Source organism: Mustelus asterias, chromosome 24, assembly GCF_964213995.1.
Source record: "Mustelus asterias chromosome 24, sMusAst1.hap1.1, whole genome shotgun sequence".
Taxonomy (NCBI): Eukaryota; Metazoa; Chordata; class Chondrichthyes; order Carcharhiniformes; family Triakidae; genus Mustelus; species Mustelus asterias.
Genome location: NC_135824.1, coordinates 57,547,756 through 57,563,733, shown reverse-complemented (window position 1 = coordinate 57,563,733; position 15,978 = coordinate 57,547,756). Strand labels below are relative to the sequence as shown.

Genomic DNA, 15,978 nt, shown 5'->3' with positions numbered 1-15,978 from the left:
CCCCGATCCAAAATGGCGCTTGCTATTGTCTGCGATATGCCCCTCACAAAGATGGCGCCCAGCTGACGTTGATGACTCCACCATTCCTGTCAAAGATGGCGCGCTGTTCTAGTTTCCAAGGTGCCACTATCAAAGATGGCGCCCCGGTCTTGTCCCCATCGTGCCACTATCAAAGATGGCACCCGATTCTTGTCTCCAATGTGTCACTATCCAAGATGGCGCCGTTCTTGTCTTCACTATGCCACTTTAACTGGGTGTCGTGAGACTTCTTACTGTCCCCAGTCCAATGCCGGCATCTCCACATCATGACTCTCAAAGATGGCAGGCTATTATTGTTTCCAATGTGCCACTATCAAAGATGGCGCCTTGTTGTCTTCACTGTGCCTTTATCAAAGATGGCACTGTGTTATTTACTCTCTCCAAGACTGCATTCAAAACCCAGATTAGATTCTTCTCTAACCTGGACTCCATCAGAAATCTGTCAGTCGAAAAGACTTGTCGGACAAGTTAATTTTGGCTTTTAAAAAGCATATAGTCAGTTCATCAGCTGGAAGGAATTAAATTACTTGGAGAGCCTGGAACTGCTGGGTTCCAAGTGTGAATTTATTGCAAAGACTTGCTGCACTAATGGGCAAATTAAACCAAACAATTAGCATTTAAAAATCAATTAGGTACTTTCTCCAGCTGATGCTTGGGGACAGTTAAATGGTTGAGTGTTAATTGCCCTCATTTGCAGATAGCAATAATGCTGCAAAACCTTTATAAAATTAAGCTTATTTATTAATCACACATAAGGCTTACATTAACGCTGCAATAAAGTTACTGTGAAAATCCCCTAGTCGCCACACTCCGGCACCTCATTCTTCATTGTTTACATTGAGATTTTTGTTCAAAACTACTGCAGCCATGAAAATATACCCGTTCTTGCAAGTACAAAGTTCCTGAGTGTGAATAATTAACTGGTTTATCTAGTTTGCAGAGGTTGCTGAAATTTTGAAATAAAAGCAGGAGAAGTGCTGAAAAGACTCTGCAGGTCTGACAGTCTTTTGTGGACATGATGTGGAGATGCCATTTGCTACCAAATAAACCTGTCGGACTTTAACCTGGTGTTGTTAGACTTCCTACTGTCTTTTGTGGAGCCAGCAAGAGTGAACATTTCAAATTGAATATGATCCTTCAGTTTGTATAATCCGTCCACATAATTTAACCCTTGGCCTCCAGGTCGTCTTCTGGTAAATTCACAGCACATTTCCGCCAAGGCTGGCCTTGTTCTGGATCTTTCCTCTGTGCCCAGAACTGCGCACAGTGCTTCAGGCATGGTTTGGCCAGAGCTTTGTTTTGATTTGATTTATTATTGTCACCATATATTAGTATACATTGAAAAGTATTGTTTCTTGCGCGCTATACAGACAAAGCCTACTGCTCATAGAGAAGGAAATGAGTGCAGAATGTAGCTAGGGTGTAGAGAAAGATCAACTTAGTGCGAGGTAGGTCCATTCAAAAGTCTGATCACAGCAGGGAAGAAGCTGTTCTTGAGTCGATTGGTACGTGACCTCAGACACTTGTATCTTTTTCCTGACGGAAGATGGTGGAAGAGAGAATGTCCGGGTGTCCTTAATTATGCTGGCTGCTTTGCCGAGGCAGCAGAAAATATAGACAGTCAATGGATGGAGGCTGGTTTGCGTGATGGGTTGGACTATATTCATGACCTTTTGTACTTTCGTGGAGTCATAGAGGTTTACAGCATGGAAACAGGCTCTTCAGCCCAACTTGTCCATGCCGCCCTTTTTAAAACAAAAACCCCAAAGCTAATCCCAATTGCCCGCATTTGGCCCATATCCCTCTATACACATCTTACCCATGGTCTTGGGCAGAGCAGGAGCCATACTAAGCTGTGACACAACCAGAAAGAATGTTTTCTACGGTGCACCTGTAAAGTTGGTGCCAAATTTCCTTAGTCTTCTGAGAAAGTAGAGGCTTTGTGGAGCTGTCGCGTGATTTTACCCCCCAGATATAAATGGCCAGTATTCCATTAGCCTTATGTACTTGGGCCCACAAGTGCATTTGGACCTGTGTAATAAATATATCATTAAGAAATTTCATAGATTCGCACCAGCATGTATTCCTGTGATGCAGTGTGCGCTAACTTTGAAAAGTTCTGTATTGTTTGGAGGTCCTATCTTTAACATGCAGATGTGAGTGGGGGCATAATCCATGTTACAGCACAAGGAATGCAAGAAATGATTAATTATAGAATCCCTACAGTGCAGAAGAGTCATTCAGCCCATCGCTGACAGAATATCTTACTCAGGCCCTCTCCCCCACCCTACGCCTGGAACCCGGTGCATTTACCATGGCTAATCCATCTGATCAACATATTTTGGGACACTAAGGGGCAATTTAGCATGGCCAATCCACTTAACCTATACTTTTTAAAATTCATTTGTGGCCAGCATTTATTGCCTATGCCATAGTTTCCCTTGAAACATAGAAACCCTACAGTACTGAAAGAGGCCATTCGGCCCATCGAGTCTGCACCAACCACAATCCCACCCAGACCCTTACCCCCATATCCCCACATATTTTACCCACTAATCCCTCGAATCTACGCATCCCAGGACACTAAGGGGCAATTTTTTTAGCATGGCCAATCAACCTAACCCGCACATCTTTGGACTGTGGGAGGAAACCGGAGCACCCGGAGGAAACCCAGGCAGACACGAGGAGAATGCGCAAACTCCACACAGACAGCGACCCAAGCCGGGAATCGAACCCAGGTCCCTGGAGCTGTGAAGCAGCAGTGCTAACCACTGTTGCTACCGTGCTGCCCATTGAGAAGGTGGTGGTGGGCTGCCTTCCTGAAAAGCTGCAGTCCACGTGCTATGGGTTGACCCACAAGGCCACTGGGACACAAAGGGGCAATTTAGCATTTATTATAGGACCCAGGGCTGGAGGAATTTAGGTCAAGTCAGATACACAAACCTCTGCTTCCAATATCCAATGCTGCAAATTTAATGCTGTACATAATTTAATGATTGCAGCCATGGTGTCTTTAATCCAAAGGAAGAAACTTCCTGATGGGTTTGAAAACACAGGTTGCAAGTCCCCAACAATAACAGATGACTGTTGCTTCTGCGTGAAAATCTAGCTTCACGTCCAGGGTTGGACCGAGGCAGTGTTGAGGTGCCCCCCTTTTGGATGAGACGTTAAAGAGAGAGTGCCCCTCTGGGAAGGAACCAGGTGCAGGCTTTCTCCATGATGTCCTGGCCAATGTTTATCCCGTAACCAACATTATAAACGATTATCACGCAAATGCTCACGAAAGCTTTTTTTTTAAATAGAAACCCTACAGTACAGAGAGAGGCCATTCGGCCCATCGAGTCTGCACCGACCACAATCCCACCCAGGCCCTACCCCCATATCCCTACATATTTTACCCACTAATCTACTCATCCCAGGACACTAAGGGGCAATTTTAGCATAGCCAATCAACCTAACCAGCACATCTTTGGACTGTGGGAGGAAACCGGAGCACCCGGAGGAAACCCACGCAGACACGAGGAGAATGTGCAAACTCCACACAGACAGTGACCCAAGCCAGGAATCGAACCCAGGTCCCTGGAGCTGTGAAGCAGCAGTGCTAACCACTGTGCTACCGTGCCGCCCAAACAGTGACATTAGTGCGCACAAATTGGCTTCCACATTTCAAACACACGGGGCAGCAGTGGCACAGTGGGTTAGCGCTGCTGCTTCACAGCGCCAGGACCCGGAGTTCGATTCCTGGCTTGGGTCACTGTGTGGAGTTTGCATGTTCTTTCCGTGCCTGCGTGGGTTTCCTCCGGGTGCCCTGGTTTCCTCTCACAAGATCATAGAATCCCTACAGTGCAGAAGGAGGCCATTCGGCCCATCGAGTTTGCACCGACCACAATCCCACCCTATTCCCATAACCCCATGCATTTACCCTTGCTAGTCCCCCTGACACTAAGAGGCAATTTAGCATGGCCAATTCACCTAACCAGCACATCTTTGGACTGTGGGTTAGGCGCATTGGCCATGCTAAATTCTCCCTCAGTGTACCCGAACAAGCGCCGGAGTGTGGCGACTGGGGATTTTCACTAACTTCATTGCAGTGTTAATGTAAGCCTACTTGTGACTAATAAATAAACTACTTTTACTTTGGCTGCCAATGTAATGTCAAGTATTCTATATCGCCACAAAACATTAGTGTCAAACTAGGTAAAAAACACAACAGAATGGTTTAAAAACAGCAATGATTTGTACGGTGCATAGGTGGCCACAGTCGAGACAGAATCTCGTCTCACCTGGCATCCATGTCTCTCAGACATGGGGCGTTTCAGGAGCAGGAACTCTGGCTCAATCATTTTACCACCATCCCCACCTCATCGCACCCTCGAGTTGAGGGGGTTGTGAAAGTAGCCCAGTCCATTGCGCAAACCAGCCTCCCATCCACTGACTCTGTCTACACTTCCCACTGCCTCGGGAAAAGCAGCATAATGAAGAACCCCACGCATCCCGGACATTCTCTCTTCCACTTTCTTCTGTCGGGAGCATGATACAAAAGTCTGAGGTCAAGTACCGACCGACTCAAGAACAGCTTCTTCCCTGCTGCTGTCAGACTTTTGAATGGACCTACCTCGCATTAAGTTGATCTTTCTCTACGAGATCATAGAATGTAATCATAGAATGTTGATCTTTCTCTACACCCTAGCTATGACTGTAACACTACATTCTGCACTCTCTCGTTTCCTTCCCCCCTCCTATGCTCTGTCTGTATAGCTCACAAGAAACAATACTTTTCACTGCAGACTAATACATGTGACAACAATAAACTAACTCCGAGTTGCAGAGCCCATCCAGCCCAGGAGGAAACATCCGAGATTAGATTCTCAACGCAAAATCCTAAACTTCTGTCAGGCTGAATTAACAGAGCACTGCAGCGAATAAAAATTGGCTATAACTTCATTTATTCAGATTTAAAAATTATATGATATTGTGCATTTATACAATGGTTGCAACTAGCTAAATATCGTACCCCCCCACACACACACACATGCGCACGCCCACTCTTCCCCGTGTAAGACATCAAACTTCATCCTATCAGATTCACCATGCATAGTAAATCTACATTTCCCCGAGAGCTGGTCTGTTTAGATCTCAACAGCTCCAGGAACGTGATGCCGTGTCCAAGCCAGCTCGTGGCAAGTACTGCCCTAAAATGCGCCAAAAAGGCAATTAAATACCTGACAAATATTCACCAGTGCGCACCGAGTAGCATACAAGGTGATTCGGGTTTAAAAACACGTCATACCATTCAATTTCCCCTTGGGTAAATTTCCCCGCCATGTGCCAAAACTCAGTCGAAAACTACCTTTGCTTACTTTTTGGGCTAACTAATCCCAGCAGGAATGTACGCATGCCCCCTCCTCCCCGCCCCCCCCCCCCCCCCCCCCCCCCCCCCCCCCCCGGCCACCGCCCCAGGGTAGAAAACAGCAACTGGCTATTCGAAAAAGCAGCAGGCATCGCGACTAAGGCCAGCCCCCCCATGTCTCGGGTCAGCGTTCGTATTAGAAACAAAAAACAGGGGGAAACCACAGGGGCGGCTATCATCTAACTCGCAAAATGCAGGCTGATAAAAGCTGCAGCGCGAACCTGGCAAACACAGTGTTTCCTCTATTCTCACGCCTAGACCTCGGGTCAGCTCGAACAGCTGCAAGTTTCATTGCAACAACATCAAGTTAATGCCATCAATTTAACCAGGCAAACTGCATTTACAGTCAGGGGAGCTCTGCAAGAAGGATTGAGGGGAAAAAGTGTGCGTGTGCTGGGGAGGAAAGGGGTGGCGGGGGGGGGAATCTACAGCTTCCAACAGATTGGGCTGCTTTGAGCTATTTATTTTTGAGCCAATCTGTAAGCACGACTATTTTCTTCCTAAATAAATGCAAAAAAACCAATCGTTTAAACTCTTCCAATTCTGGAATGTTCCTTTGCGTTTCTGATTTGCAATGTACGTTTTATCAAAAAAACATTCCCCCCCCCCCCCCACCACCTCCCCCTCACTCGTTGGGTACGGATTACGGAGATATTTTGCTTTAATATACACATATATACACAGCAGCTCCTTAACGCAAGTCGCTCTCTTCCCCTTGGATAGTTTTCTTGATGCGCAGAAGCATTGTCGTCAACCACTGGTCCAACCGCGAGATGGAATCGTATTCCTTCACCTGCAATGGGAATAAAGAGTTGGCTTCAATGCTTTTCCTCAGTGACGCCCACCGGGACATGGGCAGCATGGTGGTTAGCACTGCTCCCTCACAGCACCAGGGTTCCTGGTCAAAAGGTTTAAATTTTGGCTCAGGCCCCATTAAAAGAGATTACAATCTTAACATTAGAACGTTTGTTATATATTATGAGCATCTGTGGCTGACTACGGGAAGTGAGACAGCATCTCATGTCCTCCAGACCTCCTGAGACACTGCACATTGTCTCTGAACTGTTACTCTCACAGGCAACCATGTCAGCCAAGGCCAGCTCCTGCCTCTAAATACGGCAAGGAGTCTCACACCAGGTTAAAGTCCAACAGGTTTATTTGGTAGCAAACGCCACTAGCTTTCGGAGCGCTGCTCCTTCGTCAGGTGACGAAGGGATCACCTGACGAAGAAGCAGCGCTCTGAAAGCGAGTGGCGTTTGCTACCAAATAAACCTGTTGGACTTTAACCTGGTGTTGTTAGACTCCTTACTGTGTTCACCCCAATCCAACGCCGACATCTCCATATCTCCAAATACGGCTACAGAAATCATTAAAGTTTTAAAGTTCATTTATTAGTGTCACAAGTAGGCTTACATTAACACTGCACTGAAGTTACTGTGAAAATCCCCTAGTCGCCACCTGTTCGGGTACACGGAGGGAGAATTTAGCACGGCCAATGCACCTAACCAGCACGTCTTTTGGACTGTGGGAGGAAACCCACTCTGGCACGGGGAGAACACGCAGACTCCACACAGACAGTGACCCAAGCCGGGAATCGAACCCGGGTCCCTGGCTCTGTGAGGCAGCAGTGCTAACCACTGTGCCACCTACGAGGAGCAGGTGCACGTGTAGGCCAGACCGGGTAAGGATGGCAGATTTCCTTCCCTAAAGGACGTCAAGACGGGTTTGTCCGACAATCGATGATCGCCGTCATGGTCACCGTTACTGAGACTAACTTTATATTCTAGATTTATTAATGGAATTTAAATTCCACCAGCTGCTATGGTTGGATTTGAACCTGTGTCCTCCAGAGCATTAGCCCGGGCCTCTGGATTACTAACCCAGTGACATTACCATTGTGCCACCATCTCTTCCAACCACACCCCACCTCCCCCATGCCCCAACTTTATGCAAATGCTATTGTGCCTTTAGAAGGCATCACAAATTTTGTTTGACATATCAACGGTGGCAGAGTGGTTAGCACTGCTGCCTCTCAGCACCAGGACCTGGGTTCAATTCCTGGCTTGGGTCACTGTGCGAACTCCACACAGACAGACATTCTCCCCATATCTGCGTGGGTTTCCTTGAGTGCTCCGGTGTCCTCCCACAGTCCAAAACAACATACTTGTTAGGTGGATTGGCCATGCTAAATGTCAGGAGGACTAGCTAGGGTAAATGTATGGGGTTATGGGGATAGGGCCTGGGTGGGATTGTGGTCAGTGCAGACTCGATGGGCCGAATGGCCTCTTCTGCACTGTAGGATTCTACGATTCTATGAAAAAAGAAATGCTGGAAATTCTCAGCTAGTAGGGCAGTACATGGAAAGAAATGGAGTTTGCATCAGAACCTTGACCTGTTTCATCTCAACCTGACGCATTACTCAGAGAAGGTTCACTAGGTTGATGCGAGGGATTTTCTTATGGGGCGAGGTTGGGCCTGTACTCATTGGGAGTTGAGAAGAATGAGAGGCGACCTTACTGAGACATATTGGATTCTCAGGGGGCTCGACAGGGTAGATGTTGAGAAGTTGTTTCCCCTTGTGGGAGAGTCTGGGACCAGAGGGATAATCCCAGAGTAAGGGGGTCACCCATTGAAGACAGATGAAGAGGAATTTTCTCAGAGGGGAGTGAATCTGTGGAATTCTTTCCCGCAGAGGGCTGCAGAGATGGGGACGTTAAGTACGTTCAACTCATCATAGAAGAAATCATCATAGAATTCCCGACAGTGCAGGAGGAGGCCATTCGGCCCATCGAGTCTGCACCAACCACAATCCCACCCAGGCCCTACCCCCACATATTTTACCCGCTAATCCCTCTAACCTACGCATCCCAGGACTCTAAGGGGCAATTTCTTTTAACCTGGCCAATCAACCTAACCCGCACATCTTTGGACTGAGATGGGACAGATTTTTAAATCTTGTTTTAATTTGTTCATAGCATGTGGGTGTCACTGGCTGGGCTAGTATTTAGTGCCCAATCCGGAGGGCTTTTACGAGTCAACCAGCCATGTTGCTGTGGGTCTGGAGTCACATGTAGGCCAGACCGGGTAAGGGCGACAGATTTCCTCTCCTAAAAGGACATTGGTGAACCAGATGGATTTTTCCGACAATGGTTTATCATTTGAATTCAGTAGAAAATCTGGAACTAAAAGAATGTCACCATCTGCCATGGTGGGATTCAAACCTGGGACCCCAGAACTGGGCCTCTGGATTACTAGTTCCGCGACACTACTGCCTCCCCAATCAGGGAATTAAGGATTATGGGGATAAGGCAAGAAAGTTGAGTTTTGAGGGTTATCACATCAGATTGGTCGTGATCTCATTGAAAGGCAGTGCAGTCTCAATGGGCTGAATGGCCCCCTTCTGCTCCTGTGTCTTATGGTTTCTCTCCTCAGACACTGTCCGACCTGCTGAGTTTTCCCAGCGTATTTTGCCGTTTCTAACGCGCTGCATTGGCACCATTTTGCTTTCGTGTTGGTGACAAATCCGGTTTGCCCGCAATCTCGAGCACTTACCGCATCAGTGTAGCCATCGACATTCTGCTCTTCAAAGGCATCCAGAAGCTTCTTGACCAGTTTGCACTCCCTGGAATCCGAGAAGGCTGGGAACATTTCCTCATATTTTGTCACGGCCAACTGTGGAATAATTGAAATGCAGTGAGATAGGCTTCGAGATAAGATTTGTCCGATTAGATGCAGCAGGGAGCAAACTGATAAGGGGTAGAAGAGGTGAGACAGGTTATTCCACAAACCCATCATCCTCACATCACTGAATCCATAGACTCCCTACAGTGCAGAAGGAGCCCATCGAGCCTGCACCAACCAACAATCCCACCCAAGCCCTATCCCTGTAACCCCATGTATTTACCCTGTTAATCCCCCTAAGGGGCAATTTAGCATGGCCAATCCATCTAACCTGCACATCTTTGGACACTAAGGGGCAATTTAGCATGGCCAATCCATCTAACCTGCACGTCTTTGGACACTAAGGGGCAATTTAGCATGGCCAATCCACCTAACCTGTACATCATTGGATACAAAGGGGCAATTTAGCATGGCCAATCCACCTAACCTGCACATCTTTGGACAGTGGGAGGAAACCGGAGCACCCGGTGGAAACCCACGCAGACACGGGGAGAATGTGCAAACTCCACACAGACAGTGACCCAAGCCGGGAATCAAACCTGGGTCCCTGGTGCTGTGAGGCAGCAGTGCTAACCACTGTGCCACCAGCTGAGGGCCAGAATATTACCAGCACCTGATGCACAAAATTCTATCCTTAGTTTTGTTCTTAAAATAAAAATCAAACTGCTCTAAAATTCTCTCTCTCCCCAAGAATTAGAAGTACAGGATACGGTATAAAGCTTTCACAGTTGATGCCTGATGCTCCGACCTCTTTCCAAATACTCAGTAACATTTCTCACATCCACCACCTTTAAATGGCAGCACAGAGGTTAGCACTGCTGCCTCAGTGCCAAGGGCCCGGGTTCAATTCCTGGCTTGGGTCACTGTCTGTGTGGAGTTGGCACATTCTCCCCGTGTCTGCGTGGGTTTCCTCCAGGTGCTCCAGTTTCCTCCCACAATCTAAAGATGTGCGGGTTAGGTGGATCGACCATGCTAAGTTGTCCCTTATTGTCCAAAGATGTGCAGGTTAGGCAGATTGGCCATACTAAATTGCCCCTTAGTGTCCAAAGATGTGCAGGTTAGGTGGATTGGCCATGCTAAATTGCCCCTTAGTGTCCCAAGATGTGCAGGTTAGCTGGATTGACCATGCTAAATTGTCCCTTAGTGTCCAAAAATGTGCAGGTTAGGTGGATCGACCATGCTAAGTTGTCCCTTTGTATCCAATGATGTGCGGGTTAGGTGGATTGGCCATGCTAAGTTGTCCCTTATTGTCCAAAGATGTGCAGGTTAGCTGGATTGACCATGCTAAATTGCCCCTTAGTGTCCCAAGGTGTATAGGTTAGGGGGATTAGCGGGGTAAATATGTGGGGTCATTGGGATTGGGCCCAAGTAAGATGTTCTATCAGAGGGTCGGCACAGACTAGATGGGCCGAATGGCCTCCTTCTGCACTGGGATTCGATGAAATCACCTCCAAAAATAAGACTACAAGCTATAGGATTCCAAAAAGCGGCCAGAGGCAAAATATCAACCACATGGACTTGTTCTCTGGCACCATCCTACCTTGGCGTTTAACATGTCGACACAGAAATGGCAGAGAGCAGCTTTGAAGAAGTATTCTTTAGCACTGTACTTCAGGAGCGGGCTGTCCATGGCTGTAGTGCCTACCTGTGGTGGACAAAAAAAAGCATAAATTCACTGCAGGAATCGAGTGTTAAATGCAATAAAGGTTGAGAAAAATGAATAGGGACAGGGTGAGAAGGTGGCAAACCTTTCCCATTTGACCAATAAAAATAGAACACAGGAGACTGAAAGCGTTGAGCAACTTTCGGCAGAGATAGGGAGATAGCTCCTCATTCAGGCACCATTGCAGGGAGGCAGCGGGATTGTCACTGGCCGAATGATCCAGAGACCCAGTGTCATGGTCTGGGGACCCGGGTTCGAATCCCACCAAGGCAGCCAGTGAAATTTGAATTCAATTTTTGGAGGGACATGGTGGCACAGTGGTTAGCGCTGCTGCCTCACTGTGCCAGGGACCCGGATTCAATTCCGGCCTTGGGTCAGTGTGTGTGGAGCTTGCACATTCTCCCCATGTTTGCGCTTGTTCCCTACGGGTGCTCCAGTTTCCTCCCACAGTCGGAAGATATGCAGGTTAGGTGGATTGGCCATGCTTAATTGACCCTAGGGGGATTAGCAGGGTAAAAATGTGGGGATTACGGGAATAGGGCCTGGGTGGGATTGTGGTCAGTGCAGACATGGGCCGAATGGCCTCCTCCTGTACTGGAGGGACCAGCTATTATCAAATGGAACCAAGGAACTGACTCAACTCCACCCATTCCTACCACGAGCAGCTTCCATTTCCATCTCGACAACAAAGGGGGTGGCACAGTAGGTTAGCGCTGCTGCCTCACAGCGCCAGGGACCCAGGTTCGATTCCCGGCTTGGGTCACTGTCTGTGCGGAGTCTGCACGTTCTCCCCCGTGTCTGGGTGGGCTTCCTCCGGTTTCCTCCCACAGTCCGAAAGATGTGCTGGTTAGGGTGCATCAACCACGCTAAATTCTCCCTCAGTGTACCCGAACGGAAGTGTGGCGACTAGGGGGATTTTCACATTAACTTCATTGCGGTGTTAACGTACTTGTGACTAATAAGTAAACTCTAACTTTAGCTAAAGGGGGACAGGGGAGGGGAATGCTCCTCTGTGCGATGCCAAGCAAAGCCTTTACCCACCAACTAATCAGGGAGCTCCAACTGGAACCAAAAACTGTAGAGCTCTGCGCCTCCACATTAAGCAGCTCGGAGACAAACATCCTGTGTGTGAAAACATTCACTGACCTGTTCATATATCTCCACCGCTTTGGGATATTGCTCAAGCTGTGCAGCATACGTAGCGACTTTCAGCAAACACTTATTTGCAGAACTACAAAGAGAAAAAGAAAATCAACAGGCTCAATATATTCAGCACAATCCCACATGACCACTGCACAACTAAAAGTAAAAAAACTCTTGTTTATGCACATGCTTCATTCACTGTTAAGAAATTTTGGTCACTCTCATCACAGTGGCAGGCACCGCTGCCTCAGTGCCAGGGACCCGGGTTCAATTCCCGGCCTCGGGTCACTATGTGCGGAGTTTGCACGTTCTCCCCGTGTCTGTGTGGGTTTCCTCCGACAGTCCAAAGGCGTACGGGTTTGGTTGATGAACCATGGTAAGTTGCCCTAGTGTGAGGGGGATTAGGAGAGTAAATGTGGCGTTACGAGGGCAGGACCTGCGTGAGATTGTTGTTGGCATAGGCTAGATGGGCCAAATGGCCTCCTTGTGCACTGTAGACTCGATGATTCTATATCCATGTTTTTCTTTTTAATTCATTTGTGGGACATGGGTGTCGCTGGCTGGGCCAGCATTTATTGCCCATCCTAGTTGCCCTTGGAGGGCGATTGAGAGTCAACCACATTGCTGTGGCCCTGGAGTCACATGTAGGCCAGACCGGATAAGGATGGCGGATTTCCTTCCCTAAAGGACATTAGTGAACCAGATGGGTTTTCCGACAATCGACAATGGCTTCACGATCATCAGTAGATTCTTAATTCCAGAATTCTTTTTTATTGAATTCAAATTCCACCGTCTGTCGTGGCGGGATTCGAACCCAGATCCCCAGAACATTAGCTGAGTTTCTGTTTAAAGTTCATTTATTAATAGTCACAAGTAACAGTGCAATAAAGTTGCTGTGAATATCCCCCGGTCGCAACACTCCGGCGCCTGTTCGGGTAACACCGAGGGAGAATTTAGCACGGCCAATGCACCCTAACCAGCACGTCTTTCGGACTGTGGGGGGAAACCGGAGCACCCGGAGGAAACCCACACAGACACGGGGAGAATGTGCAAACTCCATATAGACAGTCACCCAAGCCGTGAATTGAATCTGGGTTCCTTGCGCTGTGAGGCAGCAGCGCTAACCCACTGTGCCACCCAATGTGTAGGAAATATGGAAGCCAATTTGTGCGCAGTGGACATTTGCGTGATAGTGTTTCGCGATGTTCCTTACGGGATAAACATTGACCAGTACATTGTGCTAACCCCACTGTGCCATCGTGTAGCTCCAGTGTGGATTGATAATCTCACGATAATATCACGAGGCCATCACCTCCCGTATCAGTTTAACACTGATAACAATGGATGTACAAACCCCTTGCCCTGGTTGAAGGGCGAGGGCAAGGAGATATTGAACTGATCTTTTTGCACAACTCTGTGCCATTAGCGTGCTATTTCATTATTCCAAAATGCAGCAACTGGACACAACCGACGTGACATTAACAGAGCGCGAATGCAGGAGTCTTCCCCGACTGTGAAGAGAACGAAGTGAAAGTCCTTTGCAAGTTTATTCGGTGGCAATAAAAGCTTCGCTAACCTGTTGGACTCTTCACCTTTGTAGTAATCAGCTGCCTGCTCGTAATGTGCAATCGCCTGGAAGTGAAAAAGTTCAGCGGTGAGGATGCTTCAGAGAGAAACAACATTTTGCCAAATCTGGACCGTGAACAGAGACAGGGTAGGAGTCTCATTTCACAGTTTGAACCAGGACAGAATGAGATCCAGCCATTAAACGACGCACGGTTTTAAAACTGACAGCAATAATGCAGCCTTTTTCTTATCTTTCAACAGAGGATACATTTTTTTTTTAAAAAAAGCACCACTGGGTTTGGGTGGGGACAGGAATGGACACTTTTACGCAGCCCACTGCAGGCGAATAGCCAATGTCAATTCCACATGACAATTTATCACTTGGATGACAAAGGGGTTAGTGACTTGCTCGCAACTTCCCCCACGATCTATCCCCCACCCAGTGTAAATTCCCCCAGTCCTACAATCTTCAAAGATATTTGCATTTCTCCCATTCTCGACTCTTGTGCATCCATTTTAATTGCTCCACCATCGGGTGTGTGCCTGCAGTTCCCTAAACTCTGGAGTTCTCTCCCTCAAACCCTCTCCTTCAAAATCCATGTAATTGAATAGTCATCTGCCTTAATAACCTTTTTTGTGGCACAGTTTAGCTTGATAAACCTCCTGTGAAGCGCCACAGGGTTGTTTTAACGGCGCTATATAAATGCAAGCTGGTGTTGTGATCAGCTCCTGTGGAAGAACCATGCCAGCCCTCCAGGAGCAGAGAGAATAATTGGGACGGCGACTTATTATCTAAATGGGGAGAGACTTCGGGGGTGCTCCGGTGCAGAGGGATCTGGGGGTCCTCGTCCATGAGTAACAGAAACCTAGCATGCAGGTACAGCAGATAATAAAGAAAGCAAATGGGATGTTGGCATTTATAGCTAAAGGAATCGAATATAAAAAGGTAAGGAAGTATTGTTGCAACTATACAAGGCATTGGTGAGGCCGCACCTGGAGTATTGTGCACAGTTTTGGTCCCCTTATTTGAGGGGAGATGTAGTGGCATTGGAGGCAGTTCAGAGGAGGTTCCCTAGATTGATTCCAGAGATGAGGGGTTTGTCGTATGAAGAGAGATTGAACAGTTTAGGCCGATACTCTCTGGAATTGAGAAGAATGAGGGGAGATCAAATTGAGGTATACAAGATGATAAAAGGTCTGGATAAAGTAGACGTGGAGCGGATGCTTCCTCTTGTGGGGCATTCTAGGACGAGAGGTCATAGTCTGAGGATAAGGGGCAGCAAATTTAAAACAGAGTTGAGGAGAAACTACTTCTCCCAAAGGGTTGTGAATCTGTGGAATTCGCTGCCCCAAAGTGCGGTGGGTGCTGGGACAGTGAGTACATTTGAGGAGGAGTGGGACAGATTTTTAATTGGGAATGGGTTGAAGGGTTATGGGGAGAAGGCAGGAGAATGGGGATGGGGAGCATATCAGCCATGATCGAATGGTGGAGCGGACTGGATGGGCCGAATGGCCTAATCCTGCTCCTATCTCTTATGATAAGATCATAATTCCCAGCTCCCACTAAAAGCACCTCAATAATTTTCACACAACGTGTTATCTAGATAGCAGAGGCCGAGAAACGTTCCTGATTGGTTTCTGTAATCACCCAGAAACCTTCTGTCCTCAAGCTATTAAAACATGAATGAAAAGCAAGGGATGAGGAGTGAGACAACTTTTAGCGTTACATGGCAATTTAGATTAACATTTTTTTTTTAAAAGGCCAGAATAAAAAATAATCAACCCAATATTTCACAAAAATTCAACAGAAAACCCAAGGAGGGCTCGGATACCTACTTTCTCTATGTCCACCAACTCACTCTCGTAAATCTCCGCGATGGATATGTGATGTTTCGCTGCGATCGTGAAGCGACCCTGAACACAAATACAAATTCGTGTCACAGACTTGCACTTTGGAAAACTTTCGCAACAGCGAAACAAAGGAGGGTCTGCAAAAAAAGGTCCGTCTCAGACGAGCAGCCAGTTTTCCAGGATGGAAACAGAAAATGCTGGGAAACCTCAGCAGGTCTGAGGCAGCATCTATGAGAGAGAGAATAGAGCCAATGTTCCGAGTCTGGATGACCCTTCGTCAGAGTGAGTGATAAACTGATACGAGAGATGATGGCCTAGTGATAGTATCGCGAGATTATGAATCCAGACTGGGGCTACACGGTTGGCACAGTGGGTTAGCACTGCTGCCTCTCAGCACCAGGGACCCGGGTTCGATTCCCGGCTTGGGTCACTGTCTGTGTGGAGTCTGCACGTTCTCCCTGCGTGGGTTTCCTCCGGGTGCTCCGGTTTCCTCCCACAGTCCAAAAGGCGTGCTGGTTAGGGTACATTGGCTGTGCTGAATTCTCCCTCAGGCGCCGGAGCGTGGCGACTAGGGGATTTTCACAGCAACTTCACAGAATCATAGAAACCCTACAGTACAGAAAGA

The 15,978-nt window shown here is 47.6% G+C and overlaps 1 protein-coding gene across 1 annotated transcript in view; it reads right to left on the bottom strand.

Annotated features, from left to right (window-relative positions):
* Positions 1-4,964: 4,964 nt before the first annotated feature.
* Positions 4,965-15,978, bottom strand: part of LOC144511449 (alpha-soluble NSF attachment protein) — a 32,609-nt gene continuing 21,595 nt past the window's right edge. Inside the window, exons 5-11 of the mRNA XM_078241812.1 lie at positions 15,339-15,416; positions 13,513-13,568; positions 11,940-12,024; positions 10,671-10,775; positions 9,002-9,121; positions 5,492-6,242; positions 4,965-5,444 (exon numbers count right to left, since the gene is read on the bottom strand). Coding sequence (XP_078097938.1) covers positions 6,141-6,242; positions 9,002-9,121; positions 10,671-10,775; positions 11,940-12,024; positions 13,513-13,568; positions 15,339-15,416 — 546 coding nt within the window. The 3' untranslated portion in view covers positions 4,965-5,444; positions 5,492-6,140. The remainder of the gene's footprint in view (positions 5,445-5,491; positions 6,243-9,001; positions 9,122-10,670; positions 10,776-11,939; positions 12,025-13,512; positions 13,569-15,338; positions 15,417-15,978) is intronic.